Source organism: Puntigrus tetrazona, chromosome 16 (genome assembly GCF_018831695.1).
Source record: "Puntigrus tetrazona isolate hp1 chromosome 16, ASM1883169v1, whole genome shotgun sequence".
Classification (NCBI taxonomy): Eukaryota; Metazoa; Chordata; class Actinopteri; order Cypriniformes; family Cyprinidae; genus Puntigrus; species Puntigrus tetrazona.
This window is the reverse complement of record NC_056714.1, coordinates 15,120,437-15,145,913: the sequence shown is the minus strand read 5'-3', so window position 1 is coordinate 15,145,913 and position 25,477 is coordinate 15,120,437. Positions and strand designations below refer to the sequence as shown.

Genomic DNA, 25,477 nt, shown 5'->3' with positions numbered 1-25,477 from the left:
AAGCACGTAAAGCTTGAAATAGCAGTTTGAACGTTTTGAGCCTGCACAGTGTTACTCGTAAATGCCTGCCTACAGCAACTGCACATGAAACGGAGAGTGAGAGAAGATAGTGAGACAGTTGTAACGGAGAAAAACAAGGTCGCCATTACAGTCTGTGACCTTTGACCTAACCTGTTCTACTAGCAGAAGTTTAACCCCCTGAAATCTCTGACAGAGGTCAGCAGGTGCCGAAGGGGTGTTGCCTGTCTCTGCCTGCGTCTTCTGCTCTCCGTCTCACGTTTATTGCTTTTCTCTCGAGTTTTGAAGAATGGAGTCTCTCTATTGAAAACGTGTCGGTACAACTTGTGGTGCTTTTGGCATCTTTGTTAACATCTACAGTTCTGGCGTAAAGACAGATGTGAACAAGCATGAGGAGACAGAGATAATTAAGGCTGTTAGGAAAAAGGAGACCTGAATGAGATGAAAGTTAACAGAACAAACGTGATACAGGAGATGAGAAGGGCTGAAGGAAAAAAGGAGAGAGCAGCACATTCCTCTTCCTCTGTCTCTGCTTCCCTTGTTTGGGCTCTTCAAAACAACAGCTGGAGCTCTCACAGGTGTGTTTTACTTGCTGAAAGCTGAAACATATGAGCTGACATTGCACGCGCACACACACACACACACACACACATACCAGCATGCTGATGCAGCAAACACACATTACTGTTTTTCAGAGTTCAGCAAACAGAAGTTTAAAGTGCTCCTTCTGCACATTTATAACATTTATTTTGGATCATCGCTGAGATACAGCAACAGCAAGGACATCTTTAGCCGCTGATTTTAAAACCGTATGTTTTGCAAAGCAAAAATATCAAACTAAATCCGCAGTTTCTGTAAACGCTTTATGCCGGAAATGCCTTCATTTTTCCTATAACCATTTTTGTATTCAGCGTTTGCAAGGGTGCAGGAAGGTGATGACACATTTTCAGTTATTAACATTATAAACCCAGCAAGGTTTTTGTATAATTTCATGCCGTGCACATTTATGTCATCACCTTTGCCTTCAGTTTCAGAAAACTAGTTAACGCTGATGTGTGGGAGTTACTAACACCGAGGAGGGAGTCACAGCAAATTTGACATCTACATTTACATTTATCCATTTAGCATACGCTTTCATCCAAACAGACTTCACAAATGAGGAATGCAACAATCTACTCTTTTCTGACCGTCATAATCAGTGTTGGGAAGGTTACTTTAGAAGTGTAATAGGTTACAGATCGCAAGTTACCCTTTTTAAAATCTAATAATTAAGCAGTTTAATTATTTAGTTACTTTATTAAATGCAACTGATAACATTTGATTACTTTTGTACATTTCTAACTAACGTTTTCAACTATTATTTAATTTTAAACATTTAAACAAAGGGTTAATCTACACTGATTACTGTCAGAAAATCCTTTATTACTCGCAGATTATAATCCTTTAATTTAATATGACAGACACGCACCAGAGAATCAGATTTTAGCACCTCTTTTTAGGTAATTCGGAGGATAAATACCGATTTTAAAATCGTATAATTGAATATTATAATTGAAATTATAATTGAATTGCTATGATCTTTCTGTGTTGTGTAGTTCCTTGTGTTGTTATGACAGGAAAAAGGACATTTAACACGACTTCAAGTTAATTACGGATTCCACCAAAGAGCTAAAAACTCAGTTCTTTAAATATGTTTCATGGATCCAAATAAGTATAATCATGTTATTCTTATAAAGTGCTTTTTAAAATCAATTTCTTTCACGCAGGACCTTCCTCAGTAGGAACATCGATGAAGGTTCTGTTGATTTGAACATTGGCATCTAACAATGCTTTGTAATCGTTAACATTTTCATTAGTAATTGTAATTTTTTTTCCAGAAATGATAAAAGATTAGTTCTAACATCTATTTTGTTAACAAATTATGTAACACGTTTACATAGCTCCTAACTAGCTCCTCCCCAACTATGCCAATAATCGATTTCTTTTTCTGTTTTGCTTTTGGAGCAAAAGGAAATGCAAAAATATTCGCCACCATCGACCTTCGCGACTTCCACTAATATAGAAGCCATCAACCTGAAGAATGGGGATTTTAATAATTTGATTGTCAAATATACAATTCATTTTAATATAAAACTAATGCGATTATTATTTAAAATAAATAGAACTAAATCACTCATTTGGCTGCACCAATAATGGTCGTTTTAAGGGTTAAATCAAGTAGAAATAGTTCCTGGTGCCAATTATACAGCACCACTACTTATTGATCAAGTTTATATATCACAGAAAACGCCACAGAGAGTTAGCAACCTACAGACAGCCTTAAGGTGGTGTGTATATTTGTGTGTGTATCCCAGAGACAGTCTCTGTTGCAGGAAACAGTGGTATCCTGTTTTGCAGTGGACTCCCATTGTTGCGCTGATTAAACATACACTGATACACACACCCACACGTACTGCGCTGTTGTGTGATTTGATGAGAACAGAGCAGCGTGTCCGAGATCAATCAGACGCGATTCATAATACACACATTTGCCCGGATGCTTTCACACAAGCATTCTCATCTTGAGCGACAAAAGATGAAACGCTGGACAGCACACAAACACACTCGCACGGTGTTGTCTAGTCTCTCTGTCTCCACACGGTCATCCATCACTCCTGACCGTCCAGCCCCTGTCACTGTTTATTTATCCGTCTGTCGAGCAACGGAGACGGTATACGCTGTAATTACACTAAATCATTACCCAGTTTCGGTCTGATGAGCTTGTCATGCTATAGCTGCCATTTTGATCAAATCATTGTCATTTATTCTTGCGCATTATGGTCTTCTCTTTTATCATGTCGTTACTGGCAAATGAATTAATTCAATCGGTTTATGGAAGGAGCTTCATAATAAAAGAATTGGCTGACAATGCACTCCCCCCGCAGGCAAACGGAGATGCCAATGAGTTTCTTCATCAATAGTTTTGGAGAAATTTGACATTACATCACTTGCTCACCAATGGATCTTCAGCAGCGAATGGGTGCCGTCAGTATGAGATTTCAAACAGATGATAAAAACAATTCACACAGCATTTAGAAATTCATGAAGACAAACATTTATACCATTGCATTCAGGTAAAAATAATACCGTCTGAATCAGGAGTATTATCGTTGTTGTTTTGATGTAAGAGGATTTTTTCACTGGAGGACTTATGGAGAGTCATATATTCTGACCAGAAGCAACAGTTTAGTTAAACCACCTTAATGTTATTCACTGAAAAATAAATGATTTGTTGAATTTACTTGATTTGTTTGAATCTTTTAAGGTAAGTGGTTGCAATCAGTTTATTTTAGCTACATTTAAATAAGCACATTTAGTTGACTAACTTTAAACATTTTTATTTAAATATAGCTAAAATAGATAGTTACCACTTACCAATTACTTGTGGGTTATTGTGACAGCTGTTTGATCTCTCATTCTGACGGCACCCGTTCACTCACTGCAAGGGATCCTTTGGTATGCAAATGATGCATTGCTGAATTTCTCCAAACGATTTAACAAATGCATCCTAGAATGGATGGCCTCCTGAGCGAGAGTAAATTTTGAGCAAATGTACATTTTCTGGGTGAACCAATGTATGTTAAAATGTATTCCCATTTACATTTATTTACAAAAACTGTCTTTGCCATACTGCTGCTTTAGTTCATCTTTATACCTCTTAACGTAATGGTAAATAAAACTATTTTTATAATTAAAAATGTATTATTATAATTTAAAATATACTCTTAAAAATGTAGGTTCTGAAAGGGTGTTTTTACAGTGACAAAGAACCATTTTTGTTTCCCCAAAGAACCTTTCAATTTAAAATAACCCAACAGTTAAGAACCACTGATCTATGTTTAAATATACCTTTAAAATCCATTCACCAAACATGACTGAGCATCTTAAAAATGCTTTTGTCTTCGACTGCTATGCTCAGCATTGTTTCTCTCCCAAAAGAGGTTTTGCCAATCACTAATTTTTTTCTTTTTCTCTCAGAAACACGCTTTCTTGATAAACAATCACCACCCACAATGCTTTTCCTCTCTCATGTCTTTCTCAGAGAAGCAGACAGGAAAACATGTAAAGACTACATAGGCACTGAGAAACAGCACACACTTGGTTCCCACTCGCTCGTGTTAACGAAGACAAACTACAAACAAGCAAACAGCACACGTTCACAAACATTTGACAAGAGCTCTACAAAACAAAGCACCTAATAGCGGGAGATAAATGTGCTGTTACTTCCCACAGAAATGAAAATGTCTGTCAGCACGCGTTACGCCTCGGCTTTTGAGCGTATTTTAGTTTTCATTGCTCACAATCAGAGCTGATCCTCTTTGAGACCAGAACAAAATCCTCTCACATTCCCCTGCTAAGCTCTCATAACTTCTTCTCTCAGTCTCAGCCAGACACCGAAGGTTATACGTTATATAAAATTTATTTTTTTTTCAGTAAACTCCAGAAAGAACATCACTCTAAATCCCCTCTGATATAATATATGCTGTTGCATAGCATAGTACAAAGAAACACACACAAAAATTAACTTACAACACCAAGGCCGTAAACGATATAACAATGAAACATATTGATATGTTTTAAATGATTATAATTACCCTTTTTTATATTCACAAAGCCCAGTCGTGGAGACTTGGAAAGGCTGTAGCGAATAAAGTACCAAATGATGTACAGTAAGATATATAAAGGCTTGCCCTGTCACTGATCAAACCAGTTTAACATACGCAACATTTAGCAGTTTAAGATTTTAATTGTGCAATCTTACAAGTCAGAAATGTAAATAAAAGTAAACTGATTATTCATCCCCTAATATTCTGCCTGTCACCACAGCTCAGTGAACAAAGCCTTCAGATTTGTGCGACTTTGGTGTTCTCTGAGGGAGGGGAATGAATGAAGTTATTGTTTATTTACATTACTGTTTTTATGGGCTCATTATAAAGAACAATGCTCTGACATTGACCGTTGAGAAAAAAACCTTTTTTGCTACAAAATGAAAACTGAATGGAGACGTACAAAATTTCCCGTTTTCTGAAATCTCTGATATTCGCAATTAAACATCATTCAGTAAAACTCGTTTTCTATGCTTGTATTATTCTTCCGCATAAAGGAAGGTTTTTACGCACATAATTCTCTTCTGGGCTTTGTCACTGGAGTTGGACGCTGATTAAATAGCTGCCAAATTGCCATATGGACACAATTAAGAATGACGTTATAATAAAGTAGCCCATGATGAATTAACAATCTGAAAACACTACATTCATTAAGTATCAGAATGTGGCCACTTGGAACCATAGGTAAACCAACAAAAACAAAGAAAAAAAGAAAAAAATTATATATATATATATATATATAACTGTACCTGCTTTACAGTAATACATCACTTTCAAAGAACAGCCTCGAATAACCCTAATGAAAATTAACCATGGTATTTCTGCAAATAAAACAAACAAAAAAAGCATGGTCATTGTAGTTCAATTATACTAACCACAAATCAACCATGGTTTGGCTACACTGACTATAGTTTAACCATAGTATTTGTAGTAAAAGTTTGGTTATTCAAATGGTATTCAAACTGCCAAAAAAAAGTGTTACTACGCTTTACTATGGTTAATTTCCATAAAGGAAGAAACCGGTTTGAGCTGTCAGTCTGAAGTGTGTCGTGTTTGCAGATTTGCAGAACATCTATTAACTAAGAAATACCAGCAAACATCCTCATCCATAAATGGATTAACCAAAAAGACCAAGAGAAAATAGTCTGTCACTCAGACAACTTAAAAGTTCAAAAGGTGTTAATGTACAGTCATTATTCACTCATCCTTATGTCATTCAAAACCTGTATGATCGTCTTCCAGCAAACACAGAGAGATTCTGAGGAAATTATTTAGTGTACGCAAACTTTCATGATATACAGCTATCAAAAAATATTAAGGATAAAAAGATCTAAAAGACATGTTTTTAAGCTATATGACAGTCTGATAATATTTCCCTCCAGTGGGCTCAAGAATCAGTTATACCTGAGCTGGAGTTATTCAGTTGAATGAACAAATTCATTAAAAAAATAATAATCTGTTCAAGAAACAGGTGCCAAAAAGAGCTAAGGTTTTCAGTTTCTCAAATTTTAACTTACAGCTTCAGAAAACTGCAGCAACTACAGCAGTGGCAGTTTTCATTTAAACACCGAAAGCTCCCGTTTCATATCTTTGCAATTACTTGCACAAAAACAAAACAAAAGACAAAATGTCTTCTCTTGTGAGCAGAAAATGTGTCATACAGGTTTGGAATAATATAAGCGAGTGAATTCCCTTTTTTTGAGAAAAAACATGTTCTAAAGGGATTGGTTTTCTAAAAATGAAAATTCTGTCAAGCTACTCATCCTCATGTCATTCAAAATCTGACTTTATTTCACTGGAATAAAAAAAAAGGAATTTTGAAAAATATTGGCAGCTGAACAGCTTTGGTTACCATTGATTTACACTTTTCATTTCTATACATGAAGTCAGATATGTAATAACATGATGATGAATATATTATAACAGGATTTTCATTTTTGGGTAAACTATGCCTAATACAAAGCTAAAGTGAAAATTGTCTGTCTTCACAGAATTTAAAGTGGCAGTTTCGGATGGTATCACGGACGTCTGACGTAAAGGAAACCAGAATCTCTTTTGGACCGGGTGAAGGAAAGTAGAGAAGGCAATTAATTAAATTGAATCACATTCAATGGAAATCCTCTCTCAGATCTGGATCAGTTTATAAGAGGGATTGTTTGGAATGACTGCTCTGAACCACCAGAAGAGGAAGAAGCGGATGAGGCTAGTAAAGATGCCGGGGGTGTTGGGCACCTGAAAGACAAAATAATAATAATAACAACAAAATACTGCTTCACTACAATCCACTGTCTCAGATGAGTCTCTTCTTCATCTTACCATGATATAATAGTCACTCAGCTGAAGGCCATACAGTGTCCATGACGTGGATGTGAAAAACGTAGCGACGGTCAGGGAAAAAGACAAGCGCTCCACAGACTTAGTTCGCATGATATCCAGCTGGTGGAAATCAAAAACACAAAAATTTTTTTGAGAGGAGAATGATGCTTTTCCTCCTGTTTATTATCAAATAAAGTACAGGAAATGTCGGGGAGGACCGTGAGACTGAAACACGTCGCAGCCAAGACTCAAACCTGCGTCTTCCACTTAAGCACCAAAGACCAGCAAATCTGAAGGACACGCACACCGCGACGCCGCTCCAACGACAACATGTTACTTACACTCGAACGTAGTCTCTCCCATAACAAGCAGATGCTGACACTTGCAGACAGCGATGGAGGAAAAAACAGGAAGCAACAAAAGGAGGTACGAGAATGACAGGAAGTACACCACAGGGCACAGGACAGATAGATAGAGAAATATGGAAGAGAGAGAGATCCAAAACAGGAAGATGGAGACTGTGAGAGGGCACAGAAGAGAAGGATGAACGGAGTGATAAACAAATGATGGAATGCTGGAATGTCTGTACAAGACTCCACACCATTTTTTTTTTTTTACAAAGAAAGCGATAAGAAGAGGAACAAGCTCATTTATTTCACATGTATGCTTTATGTGATATGTAAGGGTGTCACAGTTAAAGTGCATGCGGTTATTTCTCATTTTTTAAAGATGGATTCATTTGTACGTTTAATTCTATTATGGGGTGTCGTTTTCTAACAGTGCAGGTGAGATAACACTGAGCCACATATATCTACTCTACAAATTTCATTGACTTTCGTTGGCCGGTAACATGCTGCAAGGCTGATACAAGCTAGCGGTGCATTTGCAGCTTGTTCGAACTCATACGTTCCATTCAAAGAGCACCGAAGTGTGCGAGACGTCATTTATTTACAGCGCAAACCCATGAATGAATGCTCCGAAGTGAAGTAAACCTTTAACGGATTTCCCCTGCTCAGGGACTGGGGAGCAATTAACACCCTTGTCGATCGGAACACATTTCATGCACGGAGCTCTCTTCTAACGAGCTGATCAGGTGCGTTGACAAAGAGAGAAATATACTAAATATGCAGAGCGGTGAGGCGAGAGGGCTGGGATTGAGAAGCGCTGCGTTACTGTAATGTAATCCTGAGTGTATACGTGCAGGTAATTGCTGACTGTGTGCTTAAGCAGAATGATTGCTGGTTAAACGTATAGGTGTGTACTCACAAGATCAGCGAGTGGAGAGAGGTACATGCTGATGGTGAACACGCTGCAGGCCAGGCCCAGCTGGGAGAGTTGAGCTTCTCCAGGAGGAATAAGCACAGTGAAATACACCCAGCCTACACACAACACACACACCATCACCAGTGTCTGCGACAACACTCGCCTCTGAAACACACACAGATACAGCATTTTATCATTTCTTTTGCACATCTGGACTATTCTCTGATCACTCAATGTATTAATTCAGAAAAACGGATTTGTAGCATACAGCGTGGTTGAAATGTCTGAGCGTGCGTTAAAACATCTGGGATCAAATTTGACTTGAACCGGGATCTAAAAGGTTTGATTCATTTTGAAATAACATTTTAATTTGTCAACTTCGGGCATTCAAAAAATACAACTTTTTAAATTAACTTTTCACTCGAACTGATATTTTGATGACGTAACGCGATTTAAATTTACACTCAAAATGTGGCGCTGATAATTTAAATTTCACAAAAATTGCCTTTCCAATAATATAGTTTGATATTAATATATTCAACAATTTTTTTTTTAATAAAATGAATTCAAACGGTTATCCTGGTAATGCTGTAATCATGTATTTTGTAATTAAAATATTACATTAATATTTCATATTAAAATATTGAAAAATGCAAAAATGAAGCTAGAGGTCTTTTGAATGCCCCTGTAAAATGAATAAGACTAAGAAGACAGTGCTAAATGACAAACCTTATCTTTGGTATAATGACAGTAGGTGATGATGTATAAGGTCTGTAAAAAGGCCCCAATGATGTTTACAGATATCACCGTTCCATCTCCCTTTAATAATCCATAGTACAGCCAGCCTAGATTACTAAAACACACACAAAGGAACATAAACATTCAGACTAACCCTGATGATACAAGGGGCACCTTTTTACAGCAGCATTTTACCTGGCTGCCCATTAAAAGCAACATTGCTCAAAAGGTTTTTCGTGTATCATCACAGTGCATGTATGAATTTGCATTTACATATACATCATTACTGAATGAAAGCTATGAGTGTCAAACATCAATTACATACTTCAAGCATGTGGTGAGGAAGGGCAGAAACTGTACGTTATCTGCACTCTGTGTGGCCTTCATTTTCTTCAAGTCTGTCCTGCAAACGCAGAAAGGACGTGTAATGAGAATAACATCATCTTGCGACGTGAGCGCAGATACAGAAAGTTATGCATATGCAAATCGTATATTTTATCATCTGCACTGTAAGTTCACACATACGGTGAATTTCGTTTGCTTTGGGTGCCCAGCACAACCTCCAAATGTCACACACACACACACACACACACACACACACACACTTACATTTACATACATACAGAATAGCTGTTAAAATATGCCATGGTTTCAGACGAAATACAGTAATTGCTACAGTTTATTGTTAACTGTAAAATCCTAATAATGTGCGATGTTCTTGGTGACAGTGTTGTCTAATAATAGTAGCAACAATAAGTATAGCATGTTCGCGGAAACTTTTGTTACTATGGTAAATTGTTGTGAGGAAACTGTTTGTTAAGTTTGAGTGAAATCTGATTCTGTCAGGCGCTACACCATTAGATTATTACAACTCGTTAGTGTGTACAGCTTTGGTCAGCTACATTACAAGTTATATGAGGGGTTTTAAAAATCAAGTAGAACGCGCGTAAGTAACTTACAATCCCGTCGTGAACATCCCGACGGTGAATATGATGCACGCACATGATAGCAGCTGCAGAAAATCCATAGACTGAAAAAGCGAAATATTAGCTTCTATTCGGACACCTGTGCTATCAAGCTAAGCGAATTATATTCATAAAACCTGTAAATCCTGCACTCATGCAACGCTGACGTCTACCTTCACAATTTCCGTGTTTGTAATCAGTGTGGATCTTTTCCTGCACTCTGATTGGCTTTCGCCGAACGCTGCGCGCTGACGTCATTTTGTAGTCCGTATGTGTAGTGAAATAAGGTGTGGGTGATTCAACCCGGAATAAAGTTAATCGCCAGCGATAGCCTATTCCTTTGAATATAGCGAGGTTTTGTGTTATAGGTGTAGTCTTCAACAAGTATCTACTGAGTTTAGGTGAAGAACTACCCAAAAGAGTTTAAGCACTCATGATTTTGTTATAAAAATATGCTTAACGAAAAGTGTTTAACTACGCTGAATAGTTGCACGTTGTAGCTTGTTTGGTGCCCCTGTGGTTAATATTAAAACCAAAAGATTTTTTTCAGCATTTTTCTGTCTCATATAACTGTAATGCTGTCTTAGAAACATTACAGAGTTTTCTTAATTTATTGTTTGCATTTATTTACTGCTAAAGAAATTATAGAATTGTTGCTTGTCCAGTCTAAACAAAGTGATCAAATGTACTGAATAAGATGCTCGAGTTGAAATGGCACAAAGCATCATAGATTTGAGAAAGCAAGTCACTACACAACATTTAAAAATGTACTTTTGGTGAATTTAGCAAAAATGAAAAATGTTGTGTTATACAGAAAATTCTAGCTATGAATTATCTTAAATAAGACAAAGTCAGTTATTTTATTCTAAGGGTGACAAATTTCCCTCACATTTCTCTCAGAAATATGCATTTTAATAAAAACATAAAAGGTTTGAAAGAAAATAAAATATAAATGTTTTCTAAAGATTCAGGTGCCAAAAATAGCCACACCTGACAAACACCCATGTAGCGAGTCCACATGAATATCTTTAGATGTCATTGCAGCAACCATTTTGCTCCATACTTTCACACAAAATTATGAATTTTCCATTGACATGGTTAAACAGAGAAGAAGAAGTATCTTGTGTTTAATGTTCTCAAATGTCACAGAATAAGCTGAGGCCAGGGAAATGCGCAAGTTACGTCCTGGCACCCAAGTGCCACTTTACTATCCCCCCTCTTCTTTCATTCATCTCACCCCTATTTGAATGTTTAGTTAAAAGCTGTGAAGTCCTGGCCAGGAAAAAGAGATGAAAAGGGAATGAAAGAGGACAGGAAGAAGGTTTGAAAGTGAATGTATCGGTGTTTTGACAATGTTAAACTTTACTCTGACACCTTCACAAATTTCACAGGAGATGAAATGCGTTGTCTATATATATATATATATATATATATATATATATATATATATATATATATATATATATATATATATATATATATATATATATATATATAAATGAAAAAACAACTTTATACACATTTTTCATAATTAACAAATGTCTTTATTTTATATAGCTCTCAGTATGTACATTTTTACATAACTATTTACAAGTTTATAAACCAATACAGTACAAAACACAACGTTTTACAAAAGAAATTGATCTTTTAACTTATTTGAGAGAATGTATTAAACTGTTTGTGCATGTTGTGCTCTGTCAGAAGTCCGGCTTCTCTCGCTCACAAAGCACAAACATCACAACCAAACATTCCTGCTTGAAACCAAATGTTGTTAAAAAAACACTCTGATCTCATCTATACATTAGTGCCAGTACATTTTGTAGGGTGTGTTCACATTACATCACAGAAACCAACTGAAACTACAGTAACACGAGATCCAAAACACAGGAAACACCAAAGCTCGATAACTGCTCTAGATTTACAAACACTGTTATATGCACAAACATCAATTCTTTATAAGGTGCAAGATAAGGGTCAGTTTTAAGAAAAATCCTGTGATCTTTGGCTCAAATCGGTACAGTAGAGCGAAGGTCTCTATCAAAACACAATATCTTATTAATAAACTTATTGTTCACCCTTGTGATCACAGTTCCAGTTATACAGCTGATGGTTACAAGACAAGCTCTTCGGTGTTCAGGGTTTATTTCTGCATCACGGTAAATTAATTCGTGATGAATTTTCAGGAAGAATGAACACATACAATCTACAAAAGTAACTCGAAAAGAGCTGATGGGGAAAAGAATCAGAGCACGGTAAAAACTCTTCAAAATAAAAAAAGAGAGAAGGTTCTTCATAAACACTTTTCTCTGGTCACATCACTCTCACAAACACAAATACGAACACGTCACTCAGCAACTTGCACTCCAGCACCAAAACTTCAGTTTGTATAAAAAAAAAAACACTCTTCGTACAAAATCTATTTTCAAAGCCGATTACCAGCACCGGCATTACAGTCTTTTTGGGTCCTAACGGACCAACGTCCATAAAGTCTTCTTATACTAGGCTCAGTGGAGAAGCAAGAAGAGGAATATAGAGATCAACGTGACGAAACTTGAGACGGGAGCAATGCGAACACCCAAACTGCCCACGCTCCTCTGCACCACTGGGATCATGGCAATAGGGTCATCTGAAAGTAGACAGAGAAGGAGGATGAGTACATTTCACGACTATGCAACATGTCACTCACGGCTTACAGAGTCTACAAATTCCATGTTTTCTAAAGCAAATGGACAAGCTTCCAGAAATCAGAGGAAGAGGGGCAGCTTTGAAGTGCTCACCTGCTGGAAGCCTGTTCGATGGGTTATGGACTCCACCAGCAGCCATCTTCCCTTCTATTTCCTCATCTTTTTCCAAGGTCTTTTTCTTGTTCTTGGAGCCTAGAAAACAAAATGGTAGTTGGACTCTTAGTAAGACTTCACGTGTAATCTAGTAAAGACTTGCAGAAAAGTTAAATGCAAAATTCTGACTTACCATGAGGTCCAACTACATCCACCTTCAGTCTCAAACACTCCTGTCCATGATGGTGAAGAGGATTGGCTGTGAAAAACAGAGTACAGTTTTAGAACTGGAATCTGAAACCCGACAAATATACACGTAATACACTTAATGTGCTTATAAATGCTAATGCATGCATACAGTTTGTAGTCATTTTTGTTTCATAACATTTAGATAAGTGTGAAAAACTCATCACACTTTCCATACATTAATAATTATTAAAAAAAAATGTGTTAAACCTATTTTGGAAGTTGATTTTTATACTATTTAATTCATGTGCTATTTTATGTATTTTTATTTTTTTTGTGCTGGGTATTTGTATGCTTAATATACAGTGTATACAGTATTTAATATGCACATATGAATACACACACATGCATGTATATATTAAAAAAATGTTATGTAATATTACTTATATGAATATATACACACACAAATGTGGATCTACACTACACTGACACTGATCTACACTGAGTTACAATTGCAGATACTTACAAATATAGTAGTAACTCTCTCCCTGGCGGAACTCTTTGCCCAGAGTGAAGGGAGTGAAGCGCTGGAACTTCTCAGAGAACTTCTCTGGAGCGTGAGGAGCAAAAGGCCTGGAGCACTCCCAGCGCAGCTGGTCGAAGGACTGTGCCTTGCAGTTCTCGTAGTCCTCCAACTCCACCATGTAGAGCACGTAGCGCTCGGCCTCCTGCGATGGGATCTCGCCACGTGTATAGTGAGGGCAGATGATGTCTAGGTAGTCATTAATGCGGACCTCCACGGTGTAATCATCCCATAGGAAACTGGAAGAAGAAAGAGAGAGAAAATCCATGAATGGCTGTCGATATTTACTGAACACAACCTACAATGGTGTTGCAAAGAACACAGACACACCTCAGGATTAAAACGGCTCAAAAAGAACTTGACATGCACAAACAAACAGAAAAAAAACTTCTGGCGACACTGAAACAACCTCAGGCAAGCATCATCAGTAAAAACCAAAAGTGAGAGCTACACCCTGATGCACGTGTGTGGGTGACTGGTGTTCACCCTTCACCTGGTGCTTTTATTTGCGTAAAACACCCTGTAAAATCCCTCTTTTCTTTTGCTTTCTTTCCTTCTCTGTACTTTGGTGTCACACTAGGTGAAGGAGTGGAGATGGGAAATTGTCCAACAGTATTTTTCTTTATTTTTCCTTTTCATTCATATCACTGATTTATTCCCATGTTTTCTGTTTCGCAATCTTCTACCAAATGTTGTGTCCACTTATTTAACTTTAAATTCTACAAAGAGCTACAATATCTTCCTCTTTTAGTCTCTTACCCTATAGACAAAGTGTTGTCAGAATTAAATTATAAATATATATAACAATACAGAATAATAAAGTTGAAATTTTTTTTTTTAACTGAGGAACATGATTTCAATTCAAGCAATTTCCCTAATAAATACTGTTCTAAAACAGAATTATTATTATACGATATATTTTAAACATTTTAGCTAACATGTCACTTTCAACATCTAAAATACATTTTACATTTTTTTCTGATGAAAACCTCTTGACTTCACCTGATCCATCACAACCTTTTCCTTGGAGCCGCTTAGACTGACTGGCTCTTTGAATCGGCTCTACGTGTTTTTACAGCCTCCACTCTGTCTCCCTCTTCTTTTATTGTCGTCTCATTTGCTTTTCTCATTTTCGTCTGATCTAAGCTTCCCTGCTGCTGTTGCCAGATGTACAAATGACATATCCACAGGCTTCTTGGTATGTTATTCTTTCTGTGTCTCTGCTTTCATGTTGTCAGTGATTTACTATTGTGAATTTTGTCTAAAAAAATTTGCCCGATCGCACAACGTTTGTGAATAAATCACAGTGTTTTTTATAACACCGTCACTCCCACGGTGACCACAAGACGCCATTGTTCGAACCCCACAAGTCATCCGATTGGAGAGTGTTACAACGGCGCAAGCCATCACATTTCCATATACCCAAAACCATCAAACCCAATCACATTACCATAACATTTACTCACACGGCCCTCACGTGAACCGCCGTCAAAACGCAAGGCGGCCTCTTTTCCCCCTGCATGCCCTTTGCTCCATCACTTTCTCCCTTTTGGCACATGTATTTGTTGTTGTTGCCATCGGGAGCCGCAGTTAAATGACGGACAGACACACAGGCTCCTGACGGGCCCCCCGTTGTCCACTCAAACCCCCTTCATCTCTCCCTCTTTCCCACTGCGGTAAGCATTAGCCGACCTGTCTAAACAGCCTGGCGGTCTATTCAGACGGGGGGTAAACATACACATCACTGCGCTCATTAGCGCCGGTTAATGCAGAGATTAGAGTCAGTCTCGCACGGCTTCTAATCAGCAGAGTGTTCAAAAGACAGGGTGTACGCCTTGCTAAGCCAGCTGACTTTTCTGTGTGTGGGAAAGAGGCATTTATTGTATGTGTATTCAATATGCCAATCAACGGATCACGGCTGATGAGACCAAGCAAAGGTGGATGAGATTCGAAATGCGTAGCGGTTTCAGTTTTAGACTGTTTCGTGGATTGCCTTATCTCACTTCCTCTGATGTTCCTTTGAAGCAGTTGATCTGGAGTTGTTTGAAACCTAATGACAATGTGTTTGCAAGACCGAGACAACAACACAAATTGGGTGTCATTAACTCCCCCCCCCCCCTCCTTCTCGCACACATCGGCCTCAGGGTCGGCTCTAGTCTTTGGACACAGAGGTGTTTGCTTAAGAATGATTGGTTTATAAAGCGTCAACATTTATTCATATTTTCAATTTATTTTGCCCCAAATAGTATTGCATATTAAGTTCATCCCCTAATTTAGTTTCCTGCTGAGAGGGTCTGGTGGGCCCTCACACTACGATTCCCATGCTCTTCTAATCCCTCTGAACTGATCCAAGGCCAGCCCCTGATATCTCAAACAATCACAAGCTCTGTTGTGTTTTTCATCATAGTGATCGGTCACTTCAAACGCCGCTGTGCCCGCTTATTCCCGTGTGACAGTTTGCGCCTCGATGGGCCGAGCGTGAGAGTGATGCTGTTGTAAGCCAGGCATGGATCCATGCAAACATCACACATCTGAGAGGAGTGTCTATACCTGCAGCCCCTGGGGGCCACGTCCCCCAACTGTTTATCACAAGACAAAGAGGAGCCTGGGTTTGAATGCTTGCGTGTAGACTTAAAAACTTAAAGTTGGGGTAAACAATTATGCTGGCTAATTAGGTTGGTCATGTGATCTCAACATGGCTATCTATCTATATATATCTATATATATCTATATATATATATATATATATATATATATATATATATATATATATATATATATATATATATATATATATATATATATATATATATATATATATATATAGATCTTGTTCTTGTAATAAGAACCATTTACTGTTATTACACATACATACATACATATATATATATATATATATATATATATATATTTAAAATAAATGTAATTCTTTTGAACTTTCTATTCATCAAAGAATATTGCATATATGGCATATTATAATGATTTCTAAAGCTGTCAAATATGCTGTTTTTTGCTTTCAAATGTTTCAAATTTCTCCTCTATATTTTTTTTGTTTGTTTTCCCCCTCTTTTGTTTCTGACCAAATGTTTTAAACTGTCAGGCGGGTCAGTAATGTCAAAGTTCAGGGTCAGATTTTGCAGACACACCCTAACTGAGTCAGCAGCATGCACACACACACACACACACAGACACACACGCTGAGAGACGGTCAGTGCTGTGCGCTTCAGAACAGATGTACACACTGCCAACTGCACTACACTCGCTGTCAGCATTTGACACACACAACACACACACACACACACACAGTCGAGGGTTTGGTTACTGAAAACCTTTAAGACCTGCTGCTTGTCATGACAAGTATTATGATCCTATTTTAGCGGCTTGTTCTCACACTATCGAGTAATAAAACCTGTCTGTTCAAGCGAGTGCACGGAGCTTTTACGCTATTTGTGTCTGTCTGGCTTTCTTTCTCCATTACAAGTATAATATACAGAGACGTCTCAGTCTTACACCTTTGTATCGTTAAAGTCTGAAAGGTTCAAGGTGTTAAGTCACTGCTAAGTCCTTTTAACCTCACCGCTCTCTCACTTTCTTCTCGATCAGTATGTTCTCATATTGTCCTTCTTGTCGATTACATGCTGGTAATTACCCCAGCCGTAGCGGAACGGGTCGGAATGCCATCCAGCTAATCCGCTCTTCCAAACCAGGGATTATCACACTGAGTACACGGATCACACCGCTGCTATTCACCGGCACCAGACCCATCCAGTACAGGCCGTTTGCAGGGGTTAAAGTTGGGCTTGGGGGAAGGGTTTCACAAATACACGTTTTAAGGCATGTAGCTGGAATTGGGGAGGGGTTTGGCATGAATATTGCAAATGTACAAATAGTTATATGTATATTGCAATGACATAACGGATTCTACTTAAGTTTTAGGTCAACACAAATCTTCATCACAATGCACATTTCTGTGAGATTTTGTTCAAAGCAGACAACCAAAATTTCACTTCATTCATCACTGTCCTTTTGCTCCACCCCGATCTTTATATACATCTTATATATATAGCTATATATATATCTTTCAGTCTCCCATCCCCCTTTTCCTCCATCGTCTCCACCCTCTTTCTTTCTCCTTTCTGTTTAAAAACACATTATAAACCTGGGCCTCTTCATTCAGGCTAATTTTTTAGAGAAACACTTCTTTCTTTCTTTTTGACCTCTAACCCATCACCCATCCCCCGGTTCTATCTTTCTCAGTCCTTCCCTCACAAATGCCTGATTTCCCCCTCCTCCCTTCCTCTTTCACTTTTAAATGGATGCTAATTGCCTGATGATATGCTAGCTTGCTGTTTGGTAGCATACTGTGAGCTTTATTCAAAGTACTTGTGAAAAAAAAGTACTTGTGAAATAAACCGAAAACGATACAGGCACTGAATGAAATTAAAATGTTAAGTACTGTAAGCGTTCTGTAGATGGCAACAGTGAGCCGCTGAAGACGCTGAATGCAAACACTGCACTTGAGGTAATTAAGTAAGGCCAGGCAATGAGCTTCTGGTTCTTTTGTTTACATTTGTGAGCTCACACAGGTCACACACTTTACTACACAGACAGTTACACAATCTAGCACGCTGCAGACAGAAAAACAGGAAAACTCCAACTCAACAGGGCAGTGGGAATCAAAACAGTAATCAGGTACTGACCGAGATAGACAAAGGGAGTTGTGTGGGAAAAAAAGTGCACAGAAAGATGGAGCAGGGAGGGTATAAGGACATACAGAGAGAAATAGTGAGGAAGTCTGGGCTGGAGATAAGGAGAAGAGAGGAAGAGCTCAGAATAATGGGATTCAGGGTTAAATGAGTGAAGAGAAAAGAAACTAAGCACTTAAAAAAAGACCCAAACACATACACATCAAAACTGAACTGGAACAGCAGATTATTTCCTGTCAGTAAGTAATCATCATTACCTGACCAGTTCAAAACCTAAAAATGGAACTCTAATCTGCGAGAAAAAAAAACCAACAACTAAAAAAATACCAGAAATGATCCGGAAAGGTCTACGATTTCATAATCAATCCAAGCCCTAGATTGTGGAAAATTCTATAATTCTTTGTGGAATTATGGATTATATTTTCTATACACATCATTTTCTGTGTAAAGTGGGATTATACAGCACTGGATTACACTGGGGTCTATAAATATACACTGTGAGTTCTGTGTGAATGGGTCATCCGGCCAGATTACACACGTCGACGTATAATCTGAGGCTGAACTCTGTTCCTTTCACAGATTATAGCCCTGCCTATGCAGCCCACCATGTTCTCGCATTTATGAGCCTTAGACAAAGAACGAGAGGGTTAAAGAAGATGGATTTACTGTGGAATCTGTCTGGATATGTATGCTGATCTGTCTGCTCCCCTCCTCCTCAAGATAACAACTCAGCAATATAACGCTCGGATACATGTAAAAGAGCGAGGTTGCCGAGGAAGGGATGGACGACGAGGAAACGGGGTGGACAATGAGTGGACAGCTGAAAGGTCAAGTATAGCAACATGTTTGCTGGAAGGAATCCCAGTCTACTAAATATACTCGAATCGCACATTCCCCCCTGTATGTGAGCCAGTGAAACTCTGACGAACGAACGCACATGTATATGACAACATGTACGTGAAAATAAACAAATGATTCAGGGCAAAAATAATGATTCAATGATGCTAACATGACGGGACTGTACACTTCCCCTTCAGCGAGCTCAGCATGCAAGCGTAGGCATGTGACAAGCTCAAAAACAGACTGTCGAAAACAACGTTCATATGTCAATCTGGACCTGAAAATCCAGTCTCCTTGGGGCGAACACTCACGCACATACCCGTCAAACCAGAGAGTCAGCTCACCAAAGGCCACGCGCAGGAGATTAAATCATTACTGTTCACTCACACCCACATGGTTAAAAACAGTCTGGAGTGTGTTTGTTTGCGTGCGAACGCTTTTACGCCACCTGCAGAATCATCTGATCACGCCAATTAATATTTAACACCTATCTGCCATTGATTAGTCGAGCCTGACTAATCCATTTACACACAGACTGATTGAGTTTCACGGGCTGATTGAACAATCACTGGCTTTGATGGAGGTCGTTAAAGGAAAGAAAAGTTGAAGACGAAACCTGAAAATCCCATTAATGCAAACTGTTTCTTTTTCTTAGAACACAAGATTAATAACAGAGGTTTATCTTGGAAAAAGACGCCGTCAAATCGCAGATCCCACCACACCTGCCAGATTATGACCAGCTCAAGATGGGATTATATTTACAATTCTGGTTTTGATGCGCGTTTTAACCTTTTCAATGCTAATAAAGCACGGCCTTTGTGTATGGGCGCAAGAACGAAAGCTTTAAAAGGAGAGATCCACTCAGATTTTTAAAGCTGAGATTTTCTGAGGGCTTAGTGTTTTGTTATTACAAATTTTCTTGTTGAGGTTACGCAACCATTTCCGTGGATGTGGACCATGTCGGGATTAGGGACCGGACCAAACACCAGACTGCTGCCACATAATCCCCTCCACCTCTTTTTCCACCACCCTCATCTCTAACTCAAATTACCAATCCTGTTTTTTTTTTCTTTTTTACCCAAACCCAAGCAGCTCCTATTCCCCCGTCATTTTCTCTTCAGCCTCATTCTTTTCACAGCAGGTCCTAAAAAGAGTTTGGTCTCTATTACATGATTTCTTCTGTCTTTCTTCAGGCACAGCTGCTGTTTCTCTCTCTGCCGGCTGATAGTGAGCCAGGCTCTTCTGAGACCGTGTCTGGTTAAAGCTGGTACACTCATGTTGCGCAACAACGACATTGATAAATTACTCACTGAAAGCAGACTGAATCACAACAGACGGTGTGAATCACCTGTGACATCACGAAAACTTCTCAACGGGGTCATGAGCATGGATTCAGTTAACTTTTACGACTACAAGTTTGTCATTGCTTACGTGCGGATCCAGGTGAAACAAGTCAATTATTATGGGAAGGAATAAAAAGATATCATCTCATGGTCAAAGATTCTGTTTTACAGTAACAAGCTTCTGATATCCACAAAAACCAATCTTCTTGTTCTTGAGTTTCCTGCTAAAAGCGTAATATAGCTCTGAATGCTGTCATTCGTATTGATCTCTCTAAAGTGCCTGATGTCCTTCCTCACTACGAGATGAGATTACAATCGCAATCATTTGATGAAACACCCATCAAAGAGCTTTTGGGTTTATACCACCCTCGATCTGTAAATTGTAACGGTAAAAACTTAATATCACACTAAGAGTAACAAGACACTTCCCGTAAAAAGCTCAAGCTACTACTAGAGCATAGATATTCTCGTCTTGTCTCGTCATGTCTGTTTATTTATTGCTGTATGTATACTTGAGTCGAAGTTAGACTCATTTTTAAAGTAAAAAAATAGGGTTCTTATGAATATAGTGAAACAAGATCTAGCTTAGTCCTGTACATATACAGATATCAACAGGTATGTCTGTTCACTAAGTAGGCTACAGTGAATAAAATATCTCGGAAGCAAAGCCTGTCAATAAGATGCCCTCATAAATATAGTAAAACTAACATGTGCGTGTATATTTAGGCTGATCTGTCTATCCATCTGTCTGGTTTCTTTCCATGCACTTCTCTGTCCAGCTGCTGTCTCTAGTAATTATCGTGTCATTCACTTGCATGTTAAAGGTTCGACTAGAGACAAAGATAAGCAAACCAATGAAATGCGTGATAACTGAACTGAAAGAGTAAACAACCTGAACCATCATAACCTGCAAGTAAGGGTCAATGACTGGTTGTGTGTTAGAGATATTATGCGTTTCCTTAATCTACACATGCTCCTTCCCCCACCGAGTGAATCTTCAGGAAAAGCTAACAACTAGAAATTGCAACAAAACATTGCATGATCCAGATAAAATAAGATAAGGCAGCTAAAGGGTTGTGTAACTATTTAGACCATCAATGCAGTGACTATAACACGTTCCTGCACTAATACACTGCGTACTTACAAGCTTTTAGTTGGAGAACTAGCGTTAGTGTGCTATGCAGTGATTTAACATTTCACATAAGGATGCTAAGAAGAGTTACATTATATAAATATGGATAAATACATGTGATACGATTAAAGGAGTCTTACTTTGCGTTCGTGCTGTTCCAGTAAACACTGTGTCGCTCCGCAGACGCGTACCAGGAGCTGACGCTCACCGCAACGCACACCAGCCACAGAAAATCCATTGAGTCCGAGATATAACGCTCTTCAGACTAATAGATACTAGTGCAATGAGTTGTTTTGCACGTTGAAATATAACTGTGCACCACTGTAGTGCGAGAATCGCTGATATAGCAGTGATTCGGTTTACTTGAATAACAGGTTCGTATGAGTCTCTAGCTGAAACTGTCGCGGTAAAGCCTGGAGAAATGTGCGCTCAGTCCGCTTTATCAATCAGATACGTACCACGCCCCCTCGAGAACAAGGAGCCAATGAAAACAGGAAAGCTTTATTTTTTGACACGCCCCTTTACACGGGCTTACAATGATTGAAGTAAACAGACCGTGACAAATAAATCAGTGTTGTTTTAGTTTTATTAACATACTATTTCAGTTTTATTGATACTGTATAATATCATTTTAGGTACATTTTATTTATTTTGTTCAGTATTTTTTTTTTTTTTTTTTTTTTTTAGGTTTATTTACTTATTTTTTGTTTATTTATTATAATTCTAGGGCTTCAACATTTCACGTAGATGAACAGGCAATTTCTAATTAGTTGCTTAGCTGACGTTATTCATCAAATATTTATATATCTTGTGTATGTATTATTTTACTTCAGCTTTATTTCAATCAACAACGCTGTTTTTAATTATTTATAATAACAGTAACAATTTTATCATTAGTTTTATGACTCTAAAATCATTTTTTTATTAATTTTTTTATTTTTACATGTATTATGTATTATTATTTTAATGGAAAACCCTCTTATATGTGATCCTGGACCACAAAACCAGTCTTAAGGGTAATTTAAAAAAAACAATAACTGAGGTTTATAAAGCTGAATGCATATGTTTTTCACTGAGGTATGGTTTGTTAGGAGTTAAATATTTGGCCGAGATACAACTATTTGAAAATTTAAGGTTAAAATATTGAGATTCAGTATATAATTTAAGTCAGAACATTGATTGAAAATTGAAAATCGCCTTTAAAGTTTTCTAAATAAAGTTCTTAGTAATGCACATTACTAATGAAAAAGTTTTTGAATTAAATTAATTTATTTCTAATAATTTTTTCCCCCCTTTTTCTTCACTACAAGTGTAACCCTGTAAGATTTCTATAGGTTATGTATAACCTGTTTACTGGATATTATAACCCTGTTCATATTAGTATGACAGCAAGTTGAGTAATTTACCGTGGGCAGCCTTTTTCAGTCAGTTATGAAATATTATATTTGGAAATTGTACATTGTGTAGAATGACAAACAAAGCAGGCTTTTCCTGGGTATCAATCAAAAAACTGTAATCCCTAAAATCCCCTTTTACACCTGATAGCGCTATTATGACATCAACCCCAGTCATCAGGGCTTTTCCCCCTCGTCCCACCTCCACAGGGGCTCTCTGGTTCTCTCTAATCCAGGTCTGACTACTCATCCTGGGGTCACAGCGCAGAGCAATTATCCAACACTCAGGCCAGGTCTTCTGACCTGAGGGTAGAAAGGTGAGCCGAGTGGAAAGCGTGTCTACCTGCGGACTATTTTGGGCTGGGCTAGGCAGGGCTGGGCAGGCTCATGCATGTTCCATGCTGTCGAATGTTTCAGTTTAGGATGATTAGTCAAGGCTGAGTGTGCTTACATGAGTGAGGATGCTTTTCCGTCTGCTTTGAGAGCAATGCGTCACCTTCGCCAGGTGAGCAGCGACATTATGGATGCGTCTTAGACTTTTTTTGACTGTTCAGTCTGAAAATCGCAGAATAATGTATGCTTATGAGCTCCATCGGCGTAGGAGGTAGAGCTCGGAGCAAATGTTCAGGAACAGATCTGCCCACAGCAGGCTTCCCTTTACAGCCTGGCTTGGCATCATGCAGAAGTCTATGACAGAAGTTGAAATTCCTCTCAGTTATTCTCTTTTGTCTTTTGCTCTCGTACACACTGTCTTTTTTGTTCTCTCACTATCCCCCTACACAGTAGCCGTTGCTGTCTATAAAGTGTGGATGGATCTGTGTAGGAGTGTTTAGCATTTGTTGGGCCATACAGTCCACTTGTGTGTGAGAGTGTGTATACGCGTATGAATGTGAATGGGCAGGGGTCTGGGGGTTCCGAACAAAGGCCTCGTTTGCATAATACAAAGCGATCAAGGTGCAAACGACTTCGCCATTCAACCTGGAAACCCTGCATCCAGTACAACACAAACTCTCTAATTCCCTGTTAATGTTAGTGTGTAAAAGTGCTCCTTCATTGTTATTGCAGTTAATTTTAGTTCAAGCTCAAAGAAGAAGAAGGCTTATGAAGTCTGTTTAGAGTTAATTTAGCATTTAAGCTGTCAAGTTTCTAATGCATATCCTCGTGAGCTCAAGAGATCTCATCTGTGCAACAAAGAAAATTATTCACAGCTTTGGGATTCCACTCTTGAAATAAAATTACACCAAGATACAGATGGGAATGATGAAATATCTCAAATGTATTTAATTCCTCGACTTGAAACAAACAAACATAGCTGTTATCACGAGCTGAATGTCTCTATGGAACACTTACTTTGTTTGTTAGTTGCCTGACATGCAAAATTAGCCCTACAGTTATGCAATAAAGGAAATGACATTCAATAATATTAACTAACAAACGCAGAGCACATTTATATACACTGTGTTTAAACTCTAAGTCCGAGAACGAGTGAATAATCACTGAAATATAATTACTTTTTGCTAAAGCGTACAACACTGCACAGGAAATGGTTGGAGTGGGTGGGATAATGGCCTTCAGAGTCATTTAGCGAGGGGGGCTTTGAGGTAATCGCTAGCAGGGTATCCCAGCAAAGCATTTGTGTTGAAAAATGAGAAGAAGAAGCATAATTTAATAGCAACACATTATGAAGTGCTGTTTAGAGTTAATTTAGCATTTAAGCTGTCAAGTTTCTAATGCATATCCTCGTGGGCTCAAGAGATCTCATCTGTGCAACAAAGAAAATTATTCACAGCTTTGATTAGCTTCTTACTTCAGATGGGAATGATGAAATATCTCATGAAAAATGTATTTATTCCTCGACTTGAAACAAGCCCATAGCTGTTATCACGAGCTGAATGCGTCTCTATGGAACACTTACTTTGTTTGTTAGTTGCCTGACATGCAAAATTAGCCCTACAGTTATGCAATAAAAGAAATGACAACAATAATAACGCTGACAAACTTTGGTCAACCTTTATACGCTTCAAGCTGTGTCTGCCCTTCGGGCACCTGCAGAACACATTTATATACGCTGTGTTTTGCTCTCTAAGCCTCACCCGAGTGAATAATCACTGAAATATAATTACTTTTTTGCTAATAGCGTGCAACACTGCTTCTGGAACAGGGAAATGGTTGGAGTGGGTGGGATAATAAATCAAACATGGAAAGGATTGGTTTACGTGGTTAGATGAAAAAGCAGAGGAAGGTCCGGGTGTTGAAGCCGTTGAGGGCGATGGTTGAAAATGGTTGAGTGGATAATCTAAAACTGTACTTTTGTTCCGATCTTCTGTCACGCGTGTGATAGGCAGGCTAGCAAACAACGAGATTGAACACCTTTAATCCACTCGGGATGAAATAAACAATATACAGGCGGCAGACGGGCAGAATGACAGGACATAATCACACGCATAGGAGAACACACGGAACTGAAAACACAGGACTTAAGTACACAAATTAACACTGAGGGAGGCAGGGCAGGGAGATGGAAAACATAAACAAAGTCCGGAGAACGATGTATAAATGGGATGAGGGAG

The 25,477-nt window shown here is 38.3% G+C and overlaps 2 protein-coding genes across 2 annotated transcripts; both read right to left on the bottom strand.

The window, feature by feature from the left end:
* Positions 1–4,467: 4,467 nt before the first annotated feature.
* slc50a1 (solute carrier family 50 member 1) lies at positions 4,468–10,140 on the bottom strand. Its single transcript, XM_043261806.1, has 6 exons — positions 9,941–10,140; positions 9,307–9,384; positions 8,973–9,096; positions 8,247–8,408; positions 6,981–7,100; positions 4,468–6,896 (listed from the first exon to the last, which is right to left on the bottom strand). Exons 1-6 carry the CDS (start codon positions 10,006–10,008, stop codon positions 6,789–6,791), a joined length of 660 nt encoding a protein of 219 aa, XP_043117741.1. The 5' UTR covers positions 10,009–10,140; the 3' UTR covers positions 4,468–6,788.
* A 1,327-nt stretch (positions 10,141–11,467) lies between these two features.
* Positions 11,468–21,942, bottom strand: efna1b (ephrin-A1b). The gene is made up of 5 exons (XM_043261765.1): positions 21,654–21,942; positions 13,436–13,731; positions 12,917–12,982; positions 12,724–12,822; positions 11,468–12,572 (listed from the first exon to the last, which is right to left on the bottom strand). Exons 1-5 carry the CDS (start codon positions 21,749–21,751, stop codon positions 12,451–12,453), a joined length of 681 nt encoding a protein of 226 aa, XP_043117700.1. The 5' UTR covers positions 21,752–21,942; the 3' UTR covers positions 11,468–12,450.
* Positions 21,943–25,477: the final 3,535 nt, after the last annotated feature.

Coding starts and splice junctions, on each gene's coding strand:
- efna1b (XM_043261765.1), bottom strand. CDS start 21,751: ATGGATTTTCTGTGGCTGGTGTGCGTTGCGGTGAGCGTCAGCTCCTGG. Junction 12,983..13,435: donor AGAGAGTTACTACTATATTT/GTAAGTATCTGC, acceptor TGTTTTTCACAG/CCAATCCTCTTCACCATCAT. Junction 12,823..12,916: donor GGATGTAGTTGGACCTCATG/GTAAGTCAGAAT, acceptor TTTGTTTTCTAG/GCTCCAAGAACAAGAAAAAG.
- slc50a1 (XM_043261806.1), bottom strand. CDS start 10,008: ATGGATTTTCTGCAGCTGCTATCATGTGCGTGCATCATATTCACCGTC. Junction 9,385..9,940: donor GGGATGTTCACGACGGGATT/GTAAGTTACTTA, acceptor CTGCGTTTGCAG/GACAGACTTGAAGAAAATGA. Junction 6,897..6,980: donor TGAGTGACTATTATATCATG/GTAAGATGAAGA, acceptor TTTGTCTTTCAG/GTGCCCAACACCCCCGGCAT.